This window comes from Spodoptera frugiperda, chromosome 28 (genome assembly GCF_023101765.2).
Source record: "Spodoptera frugiperda isolate SF20-4 chromosome 28, AGI-APGP_CSIRO_Sfru_2.0, whole genome shotgun sequence".
Classification (NCBI taxonomy): Eukaryota; Metazoa; Arthropoda; class Insecta; order Lepidoptera; family Noctuidae; genus Spodoptera; species Spodoptera frugiperda.
In genome coordinates, this window is record NC_064239.1 from 7,214,942 (window position 1) to 7,233,251 (window position 18,310).

Here is an 18,310-nt window from a genome sequence, read left to right on the forward strand (position 1 = left end):
TCTCCGCAGCGGCTTCAAAGATCACAATTATCGGAGCAGTCTGCCGAAAGCCGCGACTGGGTGGTGAAGTCACCTACAGAAGTCATTAAAACTTTCGTACATATGTACTCACTTTACACTAGGTAATGAATGTGTGTGCGAAAGAACACTTTAAATTCTGACAGTGTGATTTTTGGTGTATTTATAAAAGTCATAAAACAAGAGACTATAGTAAAGTTGGTGACAATTAAATGATTATGTATTTACCTGAAGTTAGTGGATTGATTTGAACTGAGCTTCGAAGACAACTGTCGAGCTGTCTGCCTTCTGGGAGCGACAACGGGCGCCAAACGTGGCAGTCCGTAGGATGGGGACAGGTCAGCTGATTTAACTTTTTTACTTAGTCATCTGTCATTGTTTGTTGTTGTTACTTTAAAGTTAGTGTGAACTTATTGAATATGCTATATGTATTATAGATACTTGTGGACAATAAAATAAATTATACTGGTTGGTAAAAATGTCCTTTATAGCTTAGTAGATATTGAAATAAAAAAAATCTTGTTGTAGATTTAACTAATTTGTCCATTTCGAGTTTATTTAATTTAATATACGTTACATTATATACCAAATTAATAGCTCTAAGTAATAGGTACGTAATTTGACAAAAAAAGCTTATTTATTGGTAAATATTTTTATCTTATCAGGAATAATACTAAAGTATTTACCCGTCGCATATGATATAGGACTGCTAACATTACTTCAAACTGATACTATTGAATAAATACAGATTTGCCAGTCTATTTAAATATAAAGGCTAGTCAAATAAAAGTCTAAACTACCTACTACCTATACTTAATTATTTCCTATCTTTATCTTTTAACTACCATACTTAGAGACATTTAATGATCACCAAAATTATTCCTTAGTAATAATTTTGTTCTGAAAACAATTGCTAAGGACTATGTGAAGTAATCATGAAATCACTCTGAGTACGGCGGTTAATCTCTTCTCTTAATCTCTCTTCGAACAATAATCTCTATTTATGAATTTATCATTAATCGCTATTAAATGTATCTCCATAAAATGTTTTTAACAGAGGTTATGAATGCATAGCTCTATTATGTTTATTGCACAGTTGTAAGAAAAGATTCACATTTATTTTCAAGTCGCTAAAAATAATTGTTATGTTTTTTCAATGATCCTTAGACAGATAAGTAAGTAGTAAGTAAATTAAAAATAATTTAATTACGAAAGAAATAAGTAAATACGTAATCTGCAACTTAAAAGCTTATGACCCGTCGCTGTGTGTTTGGCATTTTATTTACTACCAAGTATCTAGTTATCACAAGCCATGATTCGTTTTAGACAAATTCTTCTTCTTTTATCATAATATTATGGTGTTATTTAAATTAAATTTAGAGTTTTGAAACGTTTTTGAATAGATCATAAATAGTTAGATATTATAATTATCACAAAAATCTGCAATAATGTATTTTTAGAATTTGATAAGTTTAATTGCTACGCTAAAAAACAGGCGGATGAATAACAAACATAATAAAAAAAACTTTCAATGAGGATTGAAAGACATAAACCTAATTAACTTCAACTTTCGTAGTGAAATTTTAAAGACATAAGCAAAATTATATCCTTCGTGAGACATACTAAATTAATTATTATTGTCGCACTGCTACAATCGCCGCGTCGTGTGTCGCGTAATGCTGCTCATGAATATGAGCCTCTAAACTAGTCGAGTTCCACGTCAAAACATTACGTGAGTAAGCCGATAACATAATAATTAAAATTGTATCCCTCAAAAGATGAAATGGTGATATTACTAAAAAATACACAAATATGCCATAAGCTAAACGAAGATAGACTAAGTTTGGTTCCGATAAACATTCCGATGAAATGTCTTTAATTATAAATTTTAAAATAAATCGTACTATGTGTATAATTTGCTTACTATATAATGGGTGTAAGTATGACTATTTTCTTATTCTTTTTCACAAAATCTACATAGATATCAAGTACCTACAAGTATTAGTAGAATAAAATCTTATCAAATTAAAAGCTAGATAATAAAAGTACACACATACATATTACACATAAGTACTTACAAAGCATATACAAAGCAAAGCGAATCAATTCATTCCACTATCTGTTAAATAAGATAGTTTGAAACGCTTCGCCAGTAATAAGCTTAGTGCTACACAATATCCACATAGACACGTTCGTATGTTAAGTCCATTGTTCGTAGTTAGCACACAAATAAGATCTTAGGAGATCAGTGAATTGAAACCCGCGTCCTCACAAACGTAACTTAGGGACGAACCCGAAACTTGGACCGTCTCCCCAACCCAACTTGTACAAAGGGTGCATGTAACTTAATCTAATCACTTAACGCCTAACTTATTACCGTTGTTTGAGTTTAATTAAGTATTTTACTTGTGTTTCTTAGTCTTTGTCAAAAAGTAAATAATCGCAATGTTTTGTATTATTGAAGACGTGATCAATTATGATGTTTGCTTTTGAATTTCGTCGTGTTATTATGAAATGGGACAAGAGATTTTTAAGTCCATTTTGTTATACGCACGTTACGATTGATTTTTATTAACGTGTTTTATGTACTGTAAGTCTACATATACACATACGTTTTCTACTCTCTTGCTTTTGTATTGATTTAGATTTTATAATTAAACTAAAATGCAGTTTATATGTATTTAATTTAAGAGTACGAGCTTTTGTACGAATGAACTATTGACAAAATCATTTTGTATGTTGCGAACATGCAAGCAACTCGCTTGCAGATAAAATCAATTAAGCAAATCAAATCAAACTTCAAATGGAACCAAAAGCCTTCATTTTCTATTTGCCGACGGATGGAATATAAGATAGAATATCCACATTTTTCCGATAGTCATTTTATGAGTACACACTCTTGCTATATTCTCTCGCAAACCTCAACATTAACAAATCACATATGTACATACCTACTATACAACAAAAATCAAAAGCATGTAAAACGAAAGAAAAACATCAGTCACGAACATAATCTACTTATATCCGCGTAAACATCACGAGGGCAACGATTAAGTAAGTATTCATTTGATCGGCATTAGCAAGTGTGGTGTTTCACACGACTATCGTAATTTGTCGCGCGTTATTTAGAGTTCACTGCGCCGTGCTACGCGCATCAGTAGACACACGCGAATAGATACGTGAATATGCAGCTTTTCATCTAATGTCTGTCTATTTATTAACGCGGAACTTTGTGAGAAGAGCTGTTTGTCCATGTGAAAAGCACTGAACGGATTTATGTTTATGACATTTTTTTTGATGCGTCTTTTTATTGAATAAGATTTAATTTTATTTGGGAAAAACCGCATGCGCTTTTGACTTGGCTAATATTTTATTTAGCCTATATTGAAAATAATTGAATCACAATAACCAATTTTTTTATTTTATAAATAATCATAATGTTTATTATCACTGTTTCCAATTGTCTAGTAAGAAAAAATACTTTGAAAGTAATGATAATATAGAAAACAAAACGTCAAAACTTTTATAACGTTTTGAAAATGAGACGAAAGAAAAAACAATTGAAAATAGGCAAATTAATATTCCAAATTGTTACATAATATATTACTGAGTCATTCTCTATTCTTGGTATTATCACTTCTTGACATCGGCATGTCATGTTTTGTTAATAAAACGGTAGACACATGTTTCTCGTACTATTCTGGTACTTCAGAAAAATAACCGTTTTCTTTATGTTTCTGTTTGATTATAATAAAAAAATAAAAGTTTTCCACCAGTAAATGAAATAAAACATTTAATTCTTTACATTAAAATTCGTTTCTGTATACTACGCAGCTGAACCCCATCATCTCCCATCCACAAAGAAGTTTTCAAAGTGCGCAAAAAAAGGGGATAATTACGGCACTTCGCGGCTTTCCCGGGAGGCTCGGAAGACGAACAGTAAAGTCGTCTAAGTCCGTTTTAACGAAAAAATAAAGGATCCTTCCGCGAAAAGGATTCACGGTATTAAGATGGCGGTCTCTTGTAACACCAAATTGAATTATTTGAAGGAAACAAACGTATAAAATCATCGGATGATATAGAATCAAAAGAAATTAATTTCTTCGTCGTAGTATTTTTAAAAGACATATTCCTATGATTCAAGTAATAAAATATATTGAAGAAATTTTATTTAAATCATACATCATATTCAAGTTTACTTTATTAAGGTAGCACTTCCTAAATTAATTGGTGATTCATCACAATAAAAAGCATTTCACTGTGGAGTTTAGAAGTGTAAATGCACATTTCATTACAAAAGCAATAATTATTTCATCTATACTGCTGCAGCCAGATATTTAATCTCAGTTACATGCTAAACAAATTATACCACATTCAAAACCCAAAGAATAGTTTCTTCAGTTCGGTGTGACAGTAGGCTCTACAGGCGTTAAGGAAAAGGGGACGGGAGGGAAGGCTTCTGTAAACGGAACAAAAACACCAACGTTATTAGCGAGATTGGTGTAATCTGACTAATCTATTTTGGGGAAAGGGGAGCTCCGAGGTGTCGGTGGAGTATCAGTTAATAAATAAACACTTGTTTCATTACATAGTCGTGGATTTTAGGTGTAAAGTTACCAAAGTGAATGAAGAATTTTATTAATTTTTATCTTAATGTGTTGTGTGCATAAAACTATTTATTGAAAACTTAATCGCTAAGATACTCATTACACAGGTATTTTTTGTTTTCTTACAGAATTAAATACTTTCGACGATACCTTGATTTGAAATCTCGTGAGACGTCACGATACATTTTTAAAGACAGTGATGACGTAGTAGCCTTACTCTCCTAAATTTAATTCGTTTTATCTACCTATAATAAGTATTTATTACTCATAATTATGACAAAAAATACGTGTCTAATATTTTTTCATCATTTAACTAACGGACTAAATTAATGTTTAATCTTCATACCCTGTCAACATCACTATTAATCATTATTCATGTTTAATATAGTAATATTGGTTCCAGGTGACCGTCTACTTGACATCCCCTGCAATGTCTGCGGGGATAGGAGCTCAGGCAAGCACTACGGCATCTACAGTTGCGACGGTAAGATACCTTCGCCATCTGTTTACCTACACGACATGAGTACACTTATTTATCTCTCAATTACACAATAACAGACATTAATAATAGATTATACTTGATAACTCGATAATAAACTGATTAAAGTATAAATAAATGAGTTATTCACTATATTTTAGGAAAATGATGAGTGGTCATGTTTACTTTTATGATACATTTTTATCTTCTAATCCCTTCTCTGGCCTATTTTTCCTTGTTTTGTTAGAAATTTAACTGATTTGAATGCTTATTATAAATATGTGTCATGTTTAAAAAAAAGGTTGATATACTCCAAGTAGTATGATAATGGATAATTTAGCTTGAAAACATGATTCGTGAGCTATTAATAATATAGTTTAAGTATCTTGTAAAAAAATAGAAACTGTACTTGAAACAACCAACACATACATAATAAATAACAAATTTTCTTTTGTGCTTGTGTTTTGGCTTCGCTTCAAGCCGCTTCATTTCTCTGCACTGCCCTATGGTTGACTGTTAGAAAATGCCTTAAGGCATTAAGTCCGCCATTCACTATTTCGTGATGAAGATTAAATAAGTAAACAATTCTTTTTTTATGATATAAACTAACCGAACGAATTATGATCGTAAGCAATCGCCGCCGCCCATGGACACCCGAAACATTGGTAATTGGGCCTCCGGTAACCTTACTCACACAATGAAACACAACGCAGGCGTCGCTTCACGTCAGTTTTCTATGAGGCCGTGGTATCACACCGGTCGAGGCGGCCCATTAGTGCCGAATCATGGCGCTCCCACACTTAAATCTTAAACACAACACAAATTGACTGAAAACAGCCAGGAAATGTCATCAAAATCTAATCTAAGCTATCAATAATACAGTTTAAATGTACCCAATAACCTTGAAATATACTAAATCACGTAATTTAACTTAGTATAATTTATTACAATTAATAGTAAAGTTAATATAATTTGAACGAATTCTTTACATCTGTGTCCATACCTATTTTATAACTTATATGCTTAAATGCTTAGCCTTGAATTTAGTAAGTATTTGTTGTCAAATTATTATTCTGCTTGTAACTAGTTCTATCTGCCACATGATATACCTAAATTAAATGGATGTTTTTATTGTTTTATCTCTTAATCGATGTTTTAATCCGCACGTAATATTATTATTATTAAGAAATTATTAAGAAATAATCACGTTCCAAAATCGTGAAAATATAAATGTAGACCTGGATTGGTTGTTTGATAATGTATCTATCTAGATTCGCTAAAACACACGTACCTAAGATAAATTAAGTTATGTAATTTCGTTTAAAAAATACTTTCAATAAGTCCTTTTAGAAGCTAGTAGAAGAAGAAGCAGCTAGAATAAAATATTGTTTATTATAACAAATATTATTTATAAGTATAATAACAATTTGGCGACACAAAAATCGTACATAATACCAGAAAAGAACCTTTTTCGTTGTACCGTATTAAAAGCTAATAAAACTGGCCGCTAAATATTTTAGGATGCCATTAGCCACTTTTTTTTCTTTTGTGATATAAATGTCATCCAACATATTTTTTCATCGAAAATGGCCAGTAAGTTTCGTTACTTTGGTTTAGAAATCAATTTTAGTTAATAAATAAATTAAAGTGTTAAAAAATATAATCATTCAATAAATTATATTTTTTTAATAGATAATTCTGTTTCAATAAAAAAAAAATTAAAATACTAGCCATTTTTGGTGAACATAAATGTTGGACGCCATTTAACTTGAAAAAATAAATAAAAGAAAAAAATATTCAAATGGCATCTGATGCTTATTTTTCTTGCCAGTTTTATAGCGTGGATTATAATTGGGAGCTAAAAAGTATTTATTAACTCGTCTAATAGCCCTAAAATGTATGCCTACATTACGATCCACGATATTAACATTTCTTTAGAATTCAAAACGGGATATTTACGGCTTTCCGATATTTCGACACTGTTCCAAGCGCCATGATCACGGATGCACATGCCAAAATTTATATTTTCACCTAAAGAAAATCTTTTTTTACGTTACACGAAATTTTATAGTTTGATTTCAATTACACATATATAATTACTAAAAATAAAGGCCTCAAAGTATGGTTATTTTTAAATTAATACAATACAGTGATAATGAAACATATTCTGTAGTTGGTTGTAGTTAGTTAGTGTACCAAATAGTTGTAGGTTTTAAAATTAAATATAAACGTTAACCAATCTAAGAGTAATTGATTTGTTCTAAATTATTTAATTTTCATGAAAACTAGTAGGTACATAGGTAGGCTTATCGAAGGAAAGAAAATGAAAACTTGGAGATTTGGTTTACTGTAAATCTTGGCTTGATTTATACAGGATTCTTAGTATAGTACCCTAACCAAATAAGGCCTATGCCCCAATAAAGCCTATTTTGAAAATTTCCCTCTTCCCGATGTCAAATGGTCGCCAAAGTTTGTAGAAGTGTGCATGCACATTACTTAACTAATTTGAGCACAGCAAGCAACCCGTGCCGCGATTATGTTGGAACCTACAGACGAAAACAATCACGACGTGGAGCGCACTTTAGTTTTTATAAAATTCGAGTAGCGTAAACTGTTAGTATTTTTATATTTATCAGTATACGACGTGCCGTGTTTTGTCTGTATGACAATTATACATTTAGCCATCTCCTCACATTAGTGAAATAGCTATAATATCGGTGTATTTCATATAATCGTTGTTTTGTTTACCTATGTGCCATGCCCTAATAAAGCCTACAAAAAAAACGTGTAGGCCTTATTACGGCATAGTTGTTTTTCATTAATTTCAAAGAAAACGGATCACCAGCTTCTGTCAAAAAGAAAGCCAATGGATTTTGCAAAAGATGGAAAACGCTGTTAAAATGGTAGAAAGGGGTAAACGGGGTGAATAGATACAGAAAAGGGGTGAATGGATATCGGGAAATTCTTCATAGTATCTATTCACCCTTTGAATTTTATACACCCTGTTTTACCCGGTAGGCTGCTGCAGCCAGATATAACATCCAAAGAAGTACGCATCATCTAAAGAGTGGTTTCCACTACACGAAAGCTAGGTCGGTCGCTAAATTGGCTACAGAACAAGAAGTTATTCTCATTCGTTTGACTGATGCTGGGGTGCCGATGACTTCAAAGATATTACTGGGTATTACATGATGAGAAACTCGTTTAGCCTGATGTATAATGACCAAAATTAATTAATAAGGTCTCATTACATTTATTATAAGCATTGACAAAGTTTTGTTATAATTAAGAAGTTGAATACTTACTAGTTTTTATTGAGGCCTTATTAAGACATAGGGTTCCCAATAAGGCCAAAGTGACACTTTAGTTATTTGTGTTTATAAAATTGTAAATTTTGTTTCTAAAGCCATTTTGATTCCATTATTACAAAGTTTAATAAATAAATATAAGATTTTGAAATTATCAGCCCATTGTCATTTTAAACCTACGAGCTAGGCGGTAATAAAAATAAGGTAGGCCTTATTTGGTTAGGTTACCTTACATAGTAAGTAATTGGAAAAAAAAACATTTATCTAATGTTACATTTATTGGTAGGTTGTTCAGGATTCTTCAAGCGGTCTATACACCGCAATCGGGTGTATACCTGCAAGGCTGGAGGCGAGATGAAGGGCCGCTGCCCAGTGGACAAGACTCATAGGAACCAGTGCCGCGCCTGCCGCCTCGCCAAGTGCTTCCAAGCTAACATGAACAAAGACGGTAAGTCGTATCTCCGGATGACGCAACTTATCAGCTTAATAATTGATTATTGTAGGTACCAATTTGTTAAAGTCATTATGACTTGAAATAATAATGAAATTCTTTAGGTACCGTATGTCGATGCAAAGTCGCTTTTGTCAAACTTGTCTATTGTGAAATTCAAATCAAATATAAGGTATACGAAAGTGTAGAATCTAGATGGACTTAAAAAAAATTACCGTGCGATCAAGAGAAAAGAATCAATTAATTACGGAACTCACATTTGCGCTGCAATTAAATTTAACTAAACAGAACGTAATGCGTATTTGTACTAACCACAGGAATCTTAGAATAAATATTAGTGATAAGTAGGTATCGTACGTAAAAATGCATTCGGAAAGTACCTAAATAGCCTAAAACGAACACACTATAAGCAAATTGAAAACATACAGCAAAGTAGAGGTGCGGTAAACTGGTAACAATGGTTCGACCGACAATGGCGGACGTTATTTGCTATCGTAGATCCGCGCTATCATTCAGCACATAACGCGGCATAACGTCCATCAGGCTCACAGCAGGTTGTTTTGTCCTCTGTCCATTCGCTCAAATATTGAGTGAAATATAGCGTTTGCCGGCGGCTAGTTCAATTTCCACAGCAGTTTCGGATCCTATCTGTCATTACGTCACCTCTATGAACCCAATATTGCGGCCGGTGTTGCGATGTCAGCCTTTGTGTTCTTTATTTATAGCCATTTTGAATAGGATTCTGTTATTGCGGATATGTTTGTGATACTTTATACTCACTACTTTTACTATTCAATATATTTAAGTATATATCCTCGTTTAACTATATTTAGAAATGGATGATGAATGGAAGCTCATAAGTAATGAATACAGAAAAGGTGGTAGTAAGTATTACGATGCCTTTCTCATCTCCATTGCCCATTAGTTATTTAGTTCGTTCACTGTAAAAAATAGACTCTACCAATGACAAATGTATAACATACACACATACCACTAAACACAACCTTGACCAGCCTTCATACCTGAACTAGGTACCTCATTGATTTGTCCTCCTATATCACTACCCTGTTAACTTATTCATATTCTATTTCTAATCCACGGGAATATATTTCACTTTACTTTATAATATATGACTCGATCTAAATCTAAATTCTCTCTAAGTAAAATCTTGTGAATAAATTGAATATTCATAGGGTCCCATGTAGCCCGCAAGTCGGGCTGCTCTCGCCATGTGACGAAGCCTTTTAGTACGTACCTACTTTATATACAAATAGATACATCTTATCTGTTCTAGGGTTGCCGAAATAAATCTGGTACACCACTATCAACCTCACTTACACATAAACTGTTGAGATATATATCGTTGATTTGACAGCTGCACTAGATTTAACCTATTTTGGCACTCTTAAGGCAATATCATTTAAATAAATCTATTTTTACTTGCTAAGTTGTTAATCATTAAGTTTATTCGCTTAATGATTACGCAGAATAGCTTTTAAAGTGATGAAATGGATCACTTAAAACAAAAATTCATCATTATAAAAAGATGAAACGTGGTTATTTTTAAACGCAAAATTGTATAGACTTTTACAAAAATAAAGATAAAAACACTAATCAGTACATAGAAGTTGAAGTAGGTAGCCCTGCAGTAGGTAGCAGTGGGAGTGCGGTGGTGGCGCAGGTGCTCTGTCGCTAATTTATTCACGAGCATCACTTTGTGCCGCCGCGGCCCGGATTACCTTTATATGTTTACTCGCTCGCGTAATTATACGCCCTCACGAAACTTACCCGCCGACGCGAGCTCCATTCCACCCGCTGTCGTATCTAAGTACATACGAACATACCTGACACTCGGCTCTATAGCTCGTCACCTAATTAACCACTTCACCTAGTTAAATATCATACAGATAAAAGCGAGAGCTGAATAAAAAGTTACATGCTACGAGCTACGAAATAAATACTACGCCGTCGTAGCACTGTACTACGAGTTGCTTTGTAACGGTCAAATGTTTGTTTAATTTAGTTTTTCTCAAGGAAATTGGTATAGGGCCATGGACGCTAGATATATAACATGGTAACCCCTTACTGATGGCATACGTCTTTTGTCAGATTTTCAGGAGGATTTTAACTTGTAGCCTCTATAGACAGTCATAGGCAGGCATACATTCGGTATGGCATAATCATAACCTTTCCACGTAAATGCAGTTTGAATTTGGTGTACCTATTCCTATTTAATACGAATAAAAAATTGGCCTAAAGAACCAATACCACAGTTGATTTATTATCAACGACGTATTATTATTAATTCATGTAGTAACCACATAGTGTCATTATTAGAGAATCCAAAATATTCTAAAATAGTAAACCCTTGAAACCAAATAACAACTCTACATTAAATACTAACATTCAACTAGGATTAGCCCTAATAAATAGTTGAATGTGAATCCTAGCTCAATAACCAAATCCAGCCTACAGAACAAAGTACTAGAAGTGAGAAATAGTTGCTGACATATTTTTCGCAAATACCGACTTGAAACCGTGAACAATCGCAGACAGGCATTATGAATTCATTCGTTCTGAGTTCGACTGCGTCGCTTCCCGGCCGCAACCGCAGAATAATGAATTAATTCCATTAATCAGTCAGGAGCAGCCTGCCTGCGTGGCTTTCAGTTCACAGCTCACACAATTTGGAAGCCGGATCTTGTTTCAGGTTTAATGAACAATGTTTTATGTAAAAATATTTAAAAGTTTTTTATCATATCTTGGTGTTCTACATGTACCTTCTTACTTATTGAGAAGATATACACACCAATCGTTTTTGTGAAAGCGCTTGTTACTGGTATATTGTGATTTAAACATGTAGTAGGTAGGTACATTAAGAAATAGATATAATTTTACACACAACTTTAGTTTAAAAGATAAATGTATACAGGGTGACTTTGAATTCGACGTATTCCTCTCGGGAGGTGATTTTACAACTAAATTTCCTACAAAATTAGCCCTGAGGTCCTTGGGCGGAAAGTGGATAGTTTCTGAGATATTCAACATTTTTGGTTTTGGTAAAAAAATCCCGAATTGATTACAAAAACATCAATAAATAAAAAAATACTGGTTGGATTTTAGTAGTTTTAGTTTTAATCAATTGCCAATACATCAGTTATCATTTATAAATAGTAATAATGGCAGAAATATCATTCGTTTTAAAATAGCAAGTAATTTCCTATGAAATTTTGTTTTGTGTCACTAATTTGGTCGATAGAAAACTGGATTTATTTCAAAAAAAATATATTACACTAAGCGTACAAACTATTAGAAAAACTTCCTTGGTTTATTAGGTACCCAGACACATAAAATTATTTACAACATTCTCAAAAATAAATGAATTAATAGACGATAAGTATTGTGTAAAGAGAAAAGGGCAATTTCAAAAACATCTTAATTTGCAAAATTTTGTTCAAAGTGGCTTCCCCTATGACAAATACATGCCCGAAAACGCTTCCTTATCTCTATGACGGTCACTCTTGAACTGAATATGCGTCTTATCTAGTCATTATCTTCAAATATGTTTCGGAGAAGAATATCGATACACGGCCTATTCCGCTGTATAAACAAGGGAGTTCATGTAAAAATCAACCGGCCTTAGGTTCTGGTCATTGTGCATGCATGTGTCATGTAGTTGGACCGCCCTGCCAATATAACACTGGAAACCGAGTACATCCTACCCACAGTAGTTCGATAGTGCGCTGGACAAACTATCACAATATCCATTATTATCAAAAAAGTCAACGAAAAATAAAAAAAGCAAGCCTAACAGCTTACGGATACGGTTTTAATTCAAATTTGGATGGCATAATTAATAATGACTTGATTGGGCTCTACTTTTTACCCAAAATTTAAAGGTGAGAAATAAGGTTAAATAATTTAATAGGGAATGAGCTAAATCATTGTTTTAAATTTGAATTTAGAAACAAGATTATGAGTTTATTCGAACACGACGATTGTTTAGTGCACTATCGAACTACTGTGCGGCAGTGGTTGGATACATCGGTTTTGGCGTTGGATTGACAGGGCGGTCCTACATGACTACATGGCATGCACAATGACCAGAACCTAAGGCCGGTTGATTTTTACATGAATTCCCTTGTTTATACAAACGGAATAGGCCGTGTATCGAAATTCTTCTCCGAAACATATTTGAAGATAATGACTAAATAAAACGCATATTCAGTTCAAGAGTGACCGTCATAGAGATAAGGAAGCGTTTTCGGGCATGTATTTGTCATAGGGGAAGTCACTTTGAACAAAATTTTGCAAATTAAGATGTTTTTGAAATTGCCCTTTTCTCTTTACACACTACTTCTCATCTATTAATTCATTTATTTTTGAAAATGTTGTAAATAATTTTATGTTTCTGGATAGCTAATAAACCAAGAAAGTTTTTCTAATAGTTTGTACGCTTAGTGTCATATATTTTTTTGAAATAAATCAGTTTTCTATTGACCAAATTAGTGACACAAAACAAAATTTCATAGGAAATTACTTGCTATTTTAAAACGAATGATATCATTATTACTATTTATAAATGATAACTGATGTATTGGCAACTGATTAAAACTAAAATACTAAAATCCAACCAGAATTTTTTTATTTATTGATGTTTTTGTAATCAATTCGGGATTTTTTTACCAAAACCAAAAATGTTGAATATCTCAGTAACAAGCCACTTTCCGCCCAAGGATTGGTATCGTTTTTATGAAAGCGTATAAACATGGCATTAGGTACATTAAGAAGTAGATGAATTTTACACGCAACTTTAGTTTAAAAGATAAATGTATATAGTTTAAATCCCATACTCAATTAGAGTATGGGATTTAAATAGTTTAAAATATTGGATTTAAACTATATATGACGTAAACGAAAATATTGTAAACGATTAAATAGGGTAAGTATACCCACGCAAGTATATCAAAGCCACTAATAAAACGTGACCTACTTTCCAAAAATACGTAGGCACAATGGTGACACAGTAGGTGATACACAAATCCATCATTTCAGAATGGCTAATACAAAAAGGTCACGTTCCTGTGGAAAGTAAATCATTAAGTTTGCCAAGTCCACCAGCCAGGGAGCCAATCAGCTAACTTCAATATCGTTGGCAAACAGACCGAATCGATGTTAGCCATTGCGTCAACACACCCGGCTACCTTTGTGTCCCCGAATAGACATGTATACGCAAATCCGAAGCGATGTGGGTGTAAAATCATTAAATACACAAAAGTTGTATTGATGTCGTTTTACCAACGTGTGTTATTTGTTTGTTTATTATTTATTGTTGTTTACGAAACATATTTGGTTAGTGTTTATTTTTACTGTTAAGCTGGTCCTCTAATATGATAGAAGTTATAGTATTAAAAATCATTTAAAAATTATATCTTTGATGGATATAAATTCTGTAGTAATCAGTAGGCTGCGCGACGTCGCCGCGTCTGTGCACGCTGCTCATGATGAAGAGTCCCTCTGTGATTCGATACTAGTAGAGCTTTATTTCCAAATATTTACTTGAGTAAACCGTATTTGTAGTTAATTTAGTATGTCTCACGATAGCTATTATAAAAATATAGTAAATGTTTTTTTCGAAAACGATTTGCTTAGGTTTCACAATAAACAGAATACATTCTCAGAGTAGAGTCTCCTTCAAGTGATCAAATAAACATAATCCCCAATTTAACTTTATAAAATTAATTTAAAATCGATCAGGGGCGAGCAAGCCAGGCGTTCGCTTCTCCAAGTTACGAGTACTTTTAATACTCGATGAAAAAGTTAAAGGATTGTTGATATCTAAAAGCTTTTTCTTGAACAACCTTTCTCAAAGTTAATCAGATGTCATCAATAACAAATTGGAAAGTTCAAACAACCTTAAATTATTATCTGTGTATTTTTTGTTCATTTTCTTTCACATTCGATGACGTAGCGCAATTATACTATACCATGCCATGATGATAACACTTCGACGGGCACTGTCTAGTATTGCCATAATACATTCAACACTCATACTTTTAAATTCACTGCCATGATTCTCCCAAAGACTTACACTGAATTTAAAATTATTTAACAGTATTTAAAAATTAGAGCTACTTATTCGAAAATATCAATTATAATAAAAGCCTGTTATAAAACCTGAGTGTCGTGAAGACGCGTCGCCTTCGGCGTCGGCTGCTACAAGGGGCAAACTTTTCAATTACCGCCATGTCGTGTTACCCCGCAGCGGGTTAAATTAATTCTCTCCACTTCACAAAAAGATTCACCTTACCCCAAACCACCCCTGTGAACCGACATCGGCCATCCTAACGTTTTTCGATTTTTCCCTGGATATATTCCAGAACCCAACCCGTAACATGCTGACGTTTCGCAATATTTATTTTTAATTTAACGGTTCGCGCGCTAGATTTTGATTCGACGACGAGCTTACCTTTTTGAAGTCCTTTTGTGTTAAAAAGAGAATTTAAATGGTTCGTAACGAATTGAAATGAACCTTGCTACCTTGCTACGTGTATTTTCTGCAAATGTTTAACAAGGTCCCGCTCATGAAACGTTAAGTAAATGTTGATTTCAATCAAATTTTCAAATCTAAATCTTTGCTTGTTTTAAGCTTTTGTAGGAGTACCTACATAAATATCTGATGTAGTTTTATTGTAGCGTTACAATGTATCATAAACGATCAGGTAATTCGTAACAGTCAAGCTTTATTGCACACTTAATATTCCACTCGAAATGAATATTTATTGATGAACAAACCGTATGTTTCGTGTGGGGGCATCAGAAGCGTATCAAATGGAGTAGATCGGTGCTTTTTGAGCAGTGTTAAGGATCAGTAACACGTGTTCACGCTCGCCCAGTGCAGCGTGCAGCGTGACCACACCCGAGCGCGAGGGGAGCTCACAAAGGGTCGCCAATTGTACTATAATAGCTACTTCACTTGTGTTTGCGGATATTTATTACCTTTAATTACATTTTAAGTTACTCTCTAGGGTTATAAAGGAGATGAACCGTTGTAATTTGTTTGGAATTATATTTTCATAGTTTCAGATACAAGTTTTGATTGATGATTTCTAAAACGTTACCTATCTGGTGGTTAATATTTAATTATTATGAATGTTACCTGTAGTGTTCATATTACATACTTCTAGAGTAAGTATGTAGAGTAGATTAGTTTAGGTTATGTATATTTATATGTATTATTCATCATTAACACCTATTGGTTTAATACAATGAATTATATTTAATTTCATGGAAATATAAATTGTGCGAATTGGTATTATTGGTAACAGAATAAAACACGTGTTCTCCCAGGTATTGAGTGTACCTATTGATTCGGTATTCAACTTCAACAAAGGCTGGCCAGTATAAAGGCTCGGTAGGTTTCGATCCGATTATGTGATTTATTCACCGCTTCCGTGTTTATCTGCTATCCTCCCGACCAACTAAAATATTGCCTATATTTTGACAGATCAAGTGATTCAACCCTCACCTCGCCCCCGGGGCGAATCGCGCCCATCTAATTTCATTTTAATGTTGTGTGTGAACAAATTATTGCACTGTCATAACGAATAAAACTAAAATGTTTAATGGGATAATCTGTTGCATCTGGTTTAGTTGGGGTTACTTTTTGTTCACGTTTACGTGATTCTTAATTAATTTTCGCGTTGTATGGTGGGTGTGTTAATTGCATTAAACACGAATGGATTAGTCGAGGTTTATTGATGATTGTTTTTGTAGTTAAATTAACTTTGGTTTATCCAGATTTATTAGATTAATATGATTGTAATTTACTGAAATTCTAATAGATTGATAAACTATTTAATTGAAACAACAGCTGTCAACGTTACCTACTTTCGTCTGTTATTTTGCATAATGGAAAAAGTTTTAGTTCATCTGTTTTAAACTTTACGGTGTACAAAACAAAGTTATTTATAGTGGTGAAATAAAGCGATGCGCTGCACTCTCAACTTGTTCGGTTTTGAAACAGGCTCGACGTTCAAAAACCGCAGCGGTAACTTCGCGTCAACTTTATGAAGATACTATTTTGTTGCTCTCTTCGCTTACTACCAACGAATTTTGTTTCTCTTTTACTTATATTCCATTTACTATTTGTAAGTTTTCATAATCTGCACCTACACGTTATTTTAGTGTGTGAAATAAATGTTATTCTTTCTTTCTTTTTAACTTTTGCTATCAGATATTACAAGAAAATAGCTTAAGACAAGAAATGAAAAAGCTAAACCATCTTTCGTTTGTTAAGAAATTCCAACTGATTTGATTTTTACCGTTATTTCCACTCGACACACATTGACAGAATGACAGGTGTCATAGTAGAAATAAAAGTAAAACTAGGGTGTGTGGGTAGAAGCAAAACCCGTTGTCATCTCGACATTGTTGGACATCTATTATAAGAGATGTTTGTCCGGGACCCGAGCGGATCCCGCGGGGTGGAAGGTGAATAAAAACCTGGATATTTCTCATATTTATGTCGGTGCACTCGAAAATATTCCCTGAGGTCGGTACTCGTAGCCAGCTAGCTTTAAACAGATAAGTTCTCTGAGGCGGTTGCGGTAAGGAACAATTTCGCGCGCAGGTGTGAGGGAGCGTGGGACATCGCCCACCTGGCGCGCCCCCTCTGCCTCTTCGCTGCCCTCCGCCCTCTCTGGCTCGTTAATGATGATGTGCTCAGCCAGCAGACTATTTCACTTCTGAATACATCTTTCTCACTTTTGATACTCTGTCCCTGTCGGGCCGGTCGGCGCGCTCGCCCCATCCTCTTCGTTCGTCGCTCGCCTGGTCGCATCCACCTAGTCAATTCGGCAAACGCGTATCTACTTTGTGTCGGAAATGTAATGGAACAAATGCGGCTGGAATTAACGTCGGAACGAATGTCGGGACACGGGGTCGTTCTCTCGTAGGATATTTTCCACGCGATGATTTTGATGCGCAGCTATGAAGCGCTAATAATGTTTGTGGAAAACAAACAGGATACTTGAATACCTATTTATAATAGTAAGATTATGTAAAACCTTAATTAATTATTTAAGTACTTATTTAACAAATGTGTTATTTGACCATTTCAAAGACATACTTTGATTTGTTATTTACATCACGCTTACATCATTTTATTAAAGCTTTTGAAGCTTAAAGGCTCACGTGTACGAAATATTTCATTTTGCAAAAAGTCGTTCCCTAATGTCTTTACCGTTGGCTTGGCACATCTTCCTCAATAAATCTATTTTGTAAAGCCTATGATGCAAAAAACAGGTTGTTTAACATCTTGATCCGCGTTGGTATTATGATGGTAGAGCGCGACGGGCTCCTGGCGGCAAGTCGGCAACTTCTGCCCAGTCATGCTCCTTGAATGAATCACGCGGCGAACCTTGGAAAGTGAACACCTGATGTGAAC

The 18,310-nt window shown here is 33.9% G+C and overlaps 1 protein-coding gene across 1 annotated transcript in view; it reads left to right on the plus strand.

Annotated features, from left to right (window-relative positions):
• LOC118265603 (protein dissatisfaction) overlaps positions 1 to 18,310 on the plus strand; it is a 27,583-nt gene continuing 9,273 nt past the window's right edge. The window contains exons 1-3 of the mRNA XM_035578581.2: positions 1 to 356; positions 5,029 to 5,109; positions 8,698 to 8,859. Coding sequence (XP_035434474.1) covers positions 347 to 356; positions 5,029 to 5,109; positions 8,698 to 8,859 — 253 coding nt within the window. The 5' untranslated portion in view covers positions 1 to 346. The remainder of the gene's footprint in view (positions 357 to 5,028; positions 5,110 to 8,697; positions 8,860 to 18,310) is intronic.